We start from the raw sequence: 11,617 nt of genomic DNA, 5'->3' as shown, positions 1-11,617 counted from the left end.
TGGTATAAACAATACTTCGTACGCGCATATTCTTGAGACCGGCAGCTAGACGTCAGCTGATCTGATCGCAGCCAAAAGTAAAACAAAAAGAAGTCAACAGTACTCAATTTTTAAAACACACCCGAAATTTAAAAACAAAAGTACACGCTTTCTTAATGTGCAATTAACTATTTAAAGAGTAACAATTTTCTAGAATAAAATGATGTTTCCCCCAAAAATAGTGGTTTGCTGATGAAATCGGATGCCGTACTTAAAGAAAAAAGTCTGCGAAGTCGTGAATCCGCGATGGTCGAACCGCGAAGTAGCGAGGGCTCACTGTACTGTAATAGTTACACATTTAGAAGGCTGCACCTTCTTTATTGAGTCCCTTTGTTTGAGAATGGTGGATACGGTGGGCGCATTGCGGCCATATTCAGCGGCCAAATCATAGCTTTTCACACCTCGTTCATGCTTTCCTATTATCTCATGCTTTATTTCCATTGAGATAATTTTCTTGGTTCTTTCTTATCCCGATCCTTATCCTTAGACTTAGGACCCATAGTTTACACAATAATTGTTAATGAATGTTAATAAAACAAAGGAAAACACACGACGACAACAAACACACTGAGAGAGAGAAGTTCAGGTAACCTCAGGTGCCGAGTAAGCGTTCGGATCGACTCTGGTAGCCAAACGAACGCGGAGCGTGATTTTTGAAATCGTATCTCGAAAAATTCATCATATCTTAGGGCAAAAATATAGATATAACCGTATTTAAAAAAAAAATTGTACCTCAGTGCATTCGTATCTCAAGGTATTACTGTATAAGATGAAAAGTAATGGGACAAGAACACTACCCTGTGGAACACCAGATATCACATTCCTATACAGTACTCATTATGGTCCCCAACAACAACAACTCTTTGAGATCTATTACTTAAGAATTCAATAATAATGCTCAGAAACAACCCACCCACTCCCAACTGTTTCAGTTTGAAAAAAGGGCCTGATGACTAACACGGTCAAAGGCAGCACTAAAATCAAGGCCAATCATACAAACTTCCTAACCATAATCAAGGGACTTCTGTACAGTATTGGAGATTGTAAAGAGGGCATCACATGCTCCAAGATCCTTACAAAAACCACATTTTAAACTAGGGAACAGATGATTACTTTCATCAAACCTATCAAATTGTGCAGTGATCAGTTGGAACTGAGCTACCACAAACACATTTACATAGTGGAGTAACATTACCCATTTTCCAACAAGTGCTAAAAGACCCTCTTCTTGCTAACTTGCACAAAATAACATAACTTTGGAGCTAAGAAATTTGCAGTCTATAAAAACAAAGGAAAAATACCATTTAGGTCTACACCTCTATAAGCATCAAGGTCCATCAACAGAGCTTTAATCTCACGAGATAAAAAATCTAAACTAATTACTTTAGCCTCAGGAAAATAGGAATGAGGAAGTTTGAGTTTCTCATTACTCTGGTTACTGTTAAAAACATCTGCCAATAGGGTTGCCTTTTCCTTTGGACAGTGAGTGACTGAGCCATCTGGTTTAAGTAAAGGAGGAACTGTTGCATCTACACCAAAGAGTGCAGATTTAAGGGTAGTCCACCAGTTATGTTCCTAGGTTGTACTAAAAAGGGTTTCTTTTATGGTTTCATTGTATTCCTTTTCAGTTGAAGCATTAACTCTCTGAGCAAAAGCTCTAAGCTGAGTATAGCTATTCCAAGTCAAATCTGATCTGTTACTCTCCCAAAGATGATAGGCCCCTGCTTCTCCAAATAAGCAAGTCGACAATCATCATTAAATCATGGTTGGTCCTTCACTCGGTACCTTAGCAAACGAGAAAGGATATAACAATCAATTATGTTAACTAGTTTCTCATTCAAAGGGAAAACGGAATCAACACTACTATACAATTGTGACCAATTCAAGCCCAAAAGATTATGCAAAATCCCATTCCAGTCTTCTTGAGGTTTTATATAAATCTTACAAGAGTATGATACATCAGAGACAGGCTGCTCAGTTGTCACTATTAAGAAGTTGTGCTGGGGCTTGCCCAGAGTCAGAATGCACCCTTTCCTCGGCTGTGCCCTCGGAACGAAACTGCCTTAGGCAGATTTCCTCCTGGGATCAGAAGTGCCACCAAAGGAAGACGCACTAGCGGAATTAGCAGAGTAGGCCGGATCTGAGCCTGTTGTGGCTGGGGTGATGTGAAGACCCAAGCCCATCAAGGACTTCTGCAGGGTCGAAACAAGGGTGTCATACCTAGAGGGAAGTTCACCACCCCTCGTCAAATGTGGCGTCTCCTTCAAGACTTCAAGAGCCCTGGAAGAGGAGAACGCCTCTTGGGATGGCGTTTGGGTGCCTGAAATGCTCGAGGAGACTCTTTTTGGCATAAGGAGGTCCTGTTTCATTGTTCAAAGAGGATGATCGGATAAAATTGGAACACCCCTGAACTTCTTCGGGAGTTCCTTAAACCCTTCGGGGAAGGGAAGTGACCTGCCGCTAGATGTAACGTTTGTGGAGATCATTGGTGGAGGTGTTGGGTTCACAATCACTTGTGAAATCGGGACCTCAGCGAGTGACGTATATGCGGGATCACCCGACTCACGTGTCAACAGGGGTGATTCATATGTCAACGGGCGTGATTCCCACGTTAAGAGGGAGTGATTCACGAGCAGAAGCTATCGTTTCATAAGCAATTAACGATGAAGGAGAAGGAGGAAGCCCTAAGGGCTCCTGTGGTGCTGCCGGACCACTACCACTGGCTGGAGGTGGAGAGGGAAGCCTCGGAAAAGGGGCAACTCATAGCGTTGGAGAGCATTGCGCCACAGCGGAACACGTTGGTGAGCGTCGCGTGGGCGATTGTCATGAAGGGCACAAGAGAAAGTTTAACTGGACGATTCTCTGACCATTGTCCATCGGGAGGTCCTTGTCCGATCTTGCCTCGTCGAGCTGTAGTGCACCACGTCCTTGTGAAGAGGATTGTCTAGATCGTGATCCTGAACGCTTAGTTCCCGATCTTGAGCGCCCTGCTTGTGATCGTGAATGCCTTGCTCATGACCTTGAGTGCCTGCTAGTGATCGTGAGCATCTCGCTCGGGATCGTGAGCGTCTTCCATGCGATCGTGAGAGTCTAGCTCGTGAACGAAAAACGTCCAAAACGTGACCGTGAGCGTTTAGCTCGTGATTGTGAGCTTTTAGCTCTATAGTAAGAACACCTTCTAGAAGACCGCCCGTCTCTTGTGTGAGAGTGCTTAGCTCTAGAATAGTGAACAGGAGTGCCAAGATTGTGATGATCCTAACATCATGGCGAACGCATCCTGAGGGAGATCGTCCCGAAGTATGAGAAGATGGTGTGTCTTGTCCAGGCAATCAGCGAGCAGATGGAGCCCTGTCTGGTTGAAGGTCATCACTCCTAACATCCTTAGCTGGCGAGAGTTGCAAACGCAAGCTGGAACCTTTCCTGTAGGGGAGACACAAAAGGCTGTGGGTTAGGTGACGACAATGTCCCCGGATGGCGAGAGGACTCGTAGTCAGCAGGAGGCCGTTGGAGGGGGCAAGCTACAGCGTTCACCTCATCCATGCATGGAAGGGCCTTACAAACGTACAGGGCAAAGGATGTAGAAGCCACTGGCGAAAGATGTCCTAGAACTCCACGCTAAAGGAGTTGCAGCAGCGCTCCCTTTGAAGAGGGAGTAGAAACCCCTGGGGATGGCCACGCCTTCATCACATCTGCAAGAGAGAATGGCTCAATGGCAGCTGGGGGTGAAGGTGCTCCTCTAAGAGAAGCAACAAACCCCCAATACCCTTGAGGTAGCCAAGGAGTTAGTTGGTATACAAACCTACTCGATTGTGCCCGGAGGAAAGCAAGCGAGGAGGAGCTTCAGAGAGAGATCTAGGAGTGTGTGAAGAAGAAGCCCGAGATCTTTTTGCCCCAGAGGAAGACCCTGGGAAGAAAGATCTCGCTTGGCTTTCTTCTTCCTGCGACGCCCAAATTTCTCTCACTGGGAGGCAGAGTCAGAATCACAGGCCAAGCCCTGCTCACAATGACGGCCCCTACAGGTCGGACACACAGAGTGCGGGTCGGTATCAACCGATGACATGAAAGTGCCGCAAGGGTAACCCTCGCCACCAGGACAGGTCCGCATAGGAATGACAGAGAAACATAGTCACAACTGAAAGATAAAAAGGATGAGCGTAAAGAAAATGACTATATGGCTAAGTCTTGAAGGAGGAGAGAGTGGAGACGTCCGTTCTCTACCACCCAAAAGAGAAAAGTGACGTGGCTCACCGAGCCTTAAGTAGATCTAGGTGGCTGGGTACCCCCCCACCTATCTGCTACCTACCCACAAGAGCAGTTAGGTTGGGTTGCTACCTCGCATGAAAAGTCTAATTGCTACCTTCCAGCTTCGCCGAAAGAATATCTACATAAATAACATAAGGTTTGTTAGTGTGGGAACATATATGGATTAGAAATGTGGGCTTTAAGACAAAAAGAAGAAGCAAAGCTTGAGAGAGCAGAGATGAGAATGCTCAGGTGGATTATGTGAATATCTGTTTGAAAGATTGGAAAATGATGAATTAAGAAGAATGGAAGGCATAGTAAAGATTACAGAGGTGATGAGTGTCAGAACTGAGATGGTGTGGACACATGTTAAGGATGGATGGTGGGGAGGGAGTGAGGAGGGCTTGGGAGGAACCTGCTAATGTAAGGATAACAGTGGGAAAGAAGAAACCATTATTCCCAAATAGTAAGTTTATATTGTGAAATGTAATAAATCAAAAGCTGGATAAGCACTTGGTGATCTTTACAGATCAATTACATGAGAACGCTATTTCAATTAAACCCATTACAACAAAAATATATCAATGTTAATACGTTAATCAATGCTGTTATATCTAAACAGGTTATTCACAGGAATGAGTCTTTAGATTTAATTTCTCAAACTAAACTAATAAAAATAATAGTACATTACTTTAAACTGTGTTTATAGAACTATAAGGCATAAAAATGAAGCTAACTACCCAACTACATTTGCTTATTCCATACAAAAATATATCTTGCATATATGCTGATTTGGAACAACACAAATAATTTGGCATCCAAGAGGTAAGGTGAGGTGCTAAACCACTCAATGAAGATTTGTTCCCAGGAAGTCAAGCATGGTTCTAATGCCGAGTGGTTCCCGGAGGGGATGACATAAGGGAGAAGATATTTATTTCTAAAGTCCAAATACTTGCACTTTAGAGATATTAGCTATGAGACCTACAGGTAAGTATCAAAATTATAATTACAAGGATAGGTAGCAACTATCAATATAATAAAGCATATAATTGAAAAACTAACTTTTCAAATGGGTATTGATATTTATTCTAATGCATATAGATAAATGATTGAGTTCTACAGGGAAGGGTGCTCAACCGTCAGTAACATTTTCTATTAATACTAAGAGTCAGCTGCTTTTATGTGTTAGGAGTCATGATACATGGATGACAGTTATATTTCATAGACCATTTACAATTATGTTTAAAGAATAATACACCACCCTTTCTTGAGTATAAAGCTGTAAAATGCATTCTTACTCCATAATTGTAATGACCTCAGAGGAGACACTTGCTTGAGGATACACTCGGGCACACTATTATATCTTATTTCTCTTCCTCTTGTTTTGTTAAAGTGTGTATAGTTTATAAAGGAGATATTCATTTTAATGTTGTTTCTCTTCTTGAAAATTTAATTTTTCCCTGTTTCCTTTCTTCACTGGGCTATTTACCCTGTTGGAGCCCCTGGGCTTATAGCCTTGTGCTTTTCCAACTAGGGTTGCAGCTTAGCAATTAATAATGATAATAATAAGGCATCCTCTAGAATTATGAAGATGATCTTTGCAGCATCCACTTCACCTCAGCTGCATTACTTTACATCTGTTACCTCTGACATGATTGGCTTTTTAGCATCTCAAACTTTACTGTGTTTTATTCCATTTTCAACTATCCTCAGTCCTTTGGGAAAGTCCTCTGAGAGAATGATAATGCAAAGAGAATCCAGATAATTCAAACCTATGCCAAAGCTGAGCAACCAACCCTCAAAAAGGTCTCTTCCAAAACCTAAGAACTTGTTATCAATGTTCGTCCTCAGAAAAACGTTTCATTACAAATTTGCAAATAACATTTGTGGCAGTAGGCATAGGAGGACATGACGATGATGAAGGCAGCTTATACACCAAATAACATTATGTAAGGAAGCTAATACAGAAAAAACCTAATGAAACAAAGAATCTAAACTACTGCCAGACCTATGACCTCTGTAAATCAGCATTATTAGTCAGTCAATTATGCCCTAATTATTGAAAAAGTTGAAAAAAATGGGCCTTCCTGGCTGTACAGAGATATTTTTCCTCCCTCTTCATATCATAAAACTTGCTTTTATCAAATTTATCAACAAATAGTGCAGCTTTATGCAGACTTTACATTTTACAAGGAGAAATGAGTAGAAGTATTCATAAATAAGAGGGAAAAAAAATAGTGTATTAGCAAATACTGTAATGATCAATCTAAAGTGCAACTCTTAGTCATATTCACAACCAATAATTGATAATGAGATAAGATAATGCGTGGAAAAAAATTCTTAAAAATTATAAACAATTTATGGAGTACAGTACAGTGCTGTACTTTTAATCTTTGAATTTCCTTTCAAAACTTTTATCAGCACTTTTCCCATACTGTTATAACCTGGCTTCTGACTAAAATCCTCATTTAATGTTCATGTCTAAAAATTAAAATACATACCCAAGGGAGCATTTTCCTGCTGATGATCTGTTTTCGTGAAGTCAAGTGACATAAAGGGTCGATTTGTCACCCACTCTGGAGTTTGAGGTCCCAACGGTACAACCTTCTTCTCAATACCTTCAATGGCTTTCAGGGCTTCACTTGGTGTATGAACTACCTCAAGTTCTCTTAATAATCGTGTCCTAAGCTGAAAGAATAATAAATCAATGTAGTTATCCTTTACCTTTGGAAGGCTATGGTAGGCAAATATTTTAAAAAGTACAGAAATTATTTTGAGTACTTGTGAAATTTGAAATCATCTAACAGCTACTACAGGACACTATTCACAACCAGTGAATGCTGGACAGCTCCTTACATGAAAATATATGAAAAATATCATTACCAAAGGCTTTGAAAATACACTTAGACCTTACAGCAGTGGTCCCCAACCGGTAGCTCTTAAGAGTGCACAGTAAATGAGGTGCCCACAAAGGTTATAATGAAAACTGTAAAAATATATGTGAGAGAGAGAGAGAGAGGAGAGAGAGAGAGAGCGAGAGAGGGAGAGAGGCGAGAGAGAGAGAGAGAGAGAGAGAGAGAGAGAGAATTTCAACATCTTGCTAACATAAGGAAGAAGAAAAATCGCTTTATTAAGAGTTCAAAAGAGGGTAATATCGGTAGGTCAAAGAGATAGTGTGTGTTGTGGATAGAGGAGCAGCTGCCTTGCCTCACAGGAGCCAAAAGAAGCATGATATTGAGAAAAAGGATCTTCATTTATGATTAAACTATTATAAATAACTTTGTTTTCTTTTATCAATACCAAAAAAAAGAACACAAAATTCATATTAATCATGATTTAATAATATTATCTTTGTAAAAATACAAAGAAAAACTTTAAATGCCCATATCTCAAAACTAAACTTATTGACCTTCAAATTCAATAGTCTCCCTTAGTTTTAAAGATATAGCATTTAAGTTTAGTATATAACGTAGAAATACATTATAAAACAATGAAATGATGCCCTTTTTTCCAATTTTTGTTTCATATCTTTTTCTTAATTTTTCCCCTCACTTTTAGGGTTCATTTTTTTACCATAATGAAAAAATTAATATATGGCAAAAAAATTACTTTTAGAAAAAAAAACTTCATATTATTGGAGGTCTATATCAGGTCCATATAGGGTAGTAATCCCAGATCTTAGTAAAAATTATCAAGGGATGAGATAGAATTTGAAAAACACAAATTTTCAGTATAAATCGCCCTGGCGTTGCAAAACCAAAGGTCAGGGGCAAAAATCCTATGCAGTTTGGAGATGTCCTAAGTCAGTGTTTTAAGTGGTATGAATATCAAAGTCCTGTCATTAAAAATCGGCATTAGCCGGCCAGCCCCCTTGAGCAGAGTAATGGAAAACTCGATCTTTCTAATTCCCATTTTCCTGAGACTAAACTAACTAATTTAGCTTATTAGTCCCTTGAAATTAAAACTCTCTTGATAGACCCTGATGCTTATGGAGAAGTATTATTAAATGGTATTAATCTTTTGTTTTTTATAGAGACTCCTGATTTCTTAGCTCCTTAATTGACTGTTATTTTCCTTAAGCTAGCCAGAAGAGGTTTTTTAGCACTTTAAAGACTTTAAAGGCCACTCATGAACGTCAGAGGCAAGGGACAGTGACATTGTCCGATTAAGCAGGACAATGCCTAGAAACTGATCACATATACAGTACATATGATCAGCACCCAAGGCCCCTCTCCACCCAAGCTAGGACCAAGGAGAGCCAGGCAATGGCTGCTGATCACTCAGCAGATAGACCTATAGGCTTCCCCAAAACCCCATCCTTAGCTCACAATTAGGGTAAGTTTGCAGCGACCAAAGGAACTAACGAGTTTGAGCAGGACTTGAATCCCAGTCTGGCATTCACCAGTCAGGGACGTAATCGCATCAGCCACCAAAACCCCAATTGGTGATTTAACTCCATTACGTAAATGTGTTTATGTTAGCTCTAGCCTATTTGATTACTGCATAACATCCATAACTCTTATATTATCTTAAGTTTTTTAATGTCTTTCGGCAAAACATCTAAATAGGTATGCTGAAGGTAATCATCTGTTCCTTAATTTACAATTTGGTTTTCATAAAGAACTTGAAGCATGTGACCTCATTCTTACAAACTCCAATGCTGTACAGAAATCCCTTGATTGTGGTCAGCAAGTTAATATAAATGGCCTTGATTTGAATGCTGCCTTAGGCCGTGTTAATCATGAGGCCCATGTCTTTAAACTCAAAACAGTTGGGAGTAGGTGGGTCTTTCCTTAGCCTCATTATTGAATTATTTAATAATAGATTGCAAAGAGTTGTTGTTGATGGGCACTAAAGTGAGTATAGGAATGTGATAACTGGTGTTCCTCAGGGTAGTGTTCTTGCTCCATTACTTTTCATAACATAGATACACAACATATGGTTTGGCCTAGAAAACAAGCTTGTTGCATATGCAGATAATGCTACTCTCTTTGCATCAATTCCTTCCCTTAAATGTAGATCAGGGGTTGCTGAATCCCTTAATAGAGATCTAACTAAAATTAGTGCATGGTGCAAATAATGAGGGTCATGAAGTTGAACCCTAACAATATTCTAAGTGTGATCGTTAAGTAGGTCAATGACAAGTGGCTCCTCAACATCCAGATCTCGACGTTGATGATGTTTCTTTAACTCTGTGCGATTCTTGAGAGGAAATTTACTTTTGAGAAACACTTTTGGTCTGTTTCTTCTTCAATAGACCAATCTAGTGTGAAGAGGTGTTTTAATCATTTCATTCTACCTTGCTTCCACCAATTCCATATAACCTCAACACATTCCACATTGCTTCCCTATCAACTCTATCATAAGCTTTCTCCAGATCCATAAATGCAACCTACAGTTCCTTACCTTTTGATAAATATTTCTTGCCTAATTGTAAAAGTCTGATCCATACATCCCCTACCTCTTCTTAAACCACCCTGCACTTCTAAGATTGCATCCTGCTTTATCCTCAATCCTATTAATTAGCACTGTACCATACAATTTTCCAACTACACTCAACATAATAATACCCCTTGAATTACAACACTCATCCACAACTCCCTTACCTTTGCATGGTGGAACAGTGCAAGTGGGCCATTAAGTTATAATTGAAAGGTGAGGTGAATCCAACTAACTTATTTCAATAAATAGCAAGTTTATATACAAGAGGTTCCAGATAAGAATGTCACAAAAATTCAAACATACTTATTCATGTAAGGGCAGGCTTAAACAGGTTCTGTCAACAGTGAGGGGGCAAAGGAGATATACAAAAGAAAAAAAAAACTGTTACAGTGTACGAGCACGTGTTTGAAACGTGCGGTACATGGCTAACCCCCTTAAAAAAGACATACATGTAAAACAGGGCACCCTGCTCTTGAGAGGTGTACAGTAGGTGGGAACCCACACTTCTTTGCCAAGAACGTTATTGAAGAAAGCCTTCAGATTACGACGGATTACAAGAAAAGGGCTTGTGTAAGGGGGCATTAGCATTGGTATGCTAGTGTTATTACGCAGGAAAACGTGCGTTGCAGAGTGCAAATCTGTTGGTATGTGTTGCTCAGCTGGGGGCTTGTAAGTCTGACGGCATGGAGTAAATTTTCACACAACGTGACATAGGCACTAGAGATTATCGGAGGAGGTTGCAGACGGAAAAAATTCAGCATGGACAACCAACGGGTAGCCATACACCATTTCAGCTGCCGAGACATTCAGAGCATGTTTAAGAGTGGTCCTTAGTCACAAGAAGACCCAGGGAATCTGAGTAAACCAGTTGGAGTTATTGCAGCAGGACATCAAAGCTGCTTTGAGGGTGCAATGAAAATGTTCAACCATTCCGATGGTATCAGGGTTGTAGGCGGTTGTTTGATGTAGGGTGATTCCCAGGAGATTCGCTAATGATGACCACAATTGAGAGGTGAAAATGGTACCCGTCAGAAGTAATACGCTCAGGGATACCAAATCTCGCTATGTCCAAGAGGCAGACATTGCAGTTTTCATGGGAATGGCTTCAGGCCAACGAGTGGAGCAGTCAATGATGGTAAACTGGCAACTATGTCCTTGTGATGTGGGTAGGGGACCTACAACGTCAAAGTTAATTTGAGAAAAATAACTCTGAGGTTGAGGAAAAGTGCCCACTCCTGAATCCATGTGTCGATGTACTCTTGAAGTTTAGCATGAAGTATATAGGCACGGACCCAATCCTTAGCATCCTAAGTAAAACTGTGTCAAATGAACTTTGTCTTCAGCAGCTGTGCCGTAGGTCGGTGAGAGAGATGTGATAAGCCATGAATAAAATTAAACAATTGCTGGCACATGGAAGCATGTATCCATGGCCGTGGTCTACCAGTTCTGACATCACAGAGGAGGATGGCATTGGAGACATCGAGGGCAATGTTTTCCCAACGGAAGGATGTGCAGAATGTCCTACATGCTTGGTACTCCTGGATCTTTTCATTGGGCTTCTGCCAAGGCATTGTAATCCAATCCCAGCTGAATGGTGGCCAATGTATTTCTTGACAGGGCATCAGCACCGGGATTCATTTTCCCATAGATGTGTTGAATGGTGCCATTGTATTCAGCCACAGTAGAGAGATACTGTATCGGTGTTGACGGGTGAACCAGGCATTGGACTGTCGAGTGAAGGCATGTACCAGAGGCATGTGGTCTGTGCGAATGATGAAGGCGTACCTTCTAAAAAGTACTGTAAGTGATGGACAGCCAAGTGCACTGCCAGTAATTCACAGTTGAAAATAGGGTAGCCATATTTTGCCTTGGACAGTATTCTACTAAAGAATGC

At 40.7% G+C, this 11,617-nt stretch overlaps 1 protein-coding gene across 1 annotated transcript in view; it reads right to left on the bottom strand.

Moving 5' to 3' along the window:
* Positions 1-11,617, bottom strand: part of LOC137630696 (gamma-tubulin complex component 2-like) — a 250,855-nt gene that overhangs the window by 162,860 nt on the left and 76,378 nt on the right. Inside the window, 1 exon segment of the mRNA XM_068362328.1 lies at positions 6,783-6,969. Within this exon segment, the coding sequence (XP_068218429.1) occupies positions 6,783-6,969 (187 nt within the window).

The sequence above is a fragment of the Palaemon carinicauda genome, chromosome 38, assembly GCF_036898095.1.
Source record: "Palaemon carinicauda isolate YSFRI2023 chromosome 38, ASM3689809v2, whole genome shotgun sequence".
NCBI lineage: Eukaryota > Metazoa > Arthropoda > Malacostraca > Decapoda > Palaemonidae > Palaemon > Palaemon carinicauda.
This window is presented reverse-complemented; position numbering and strand designations above follow the sequence as displayed.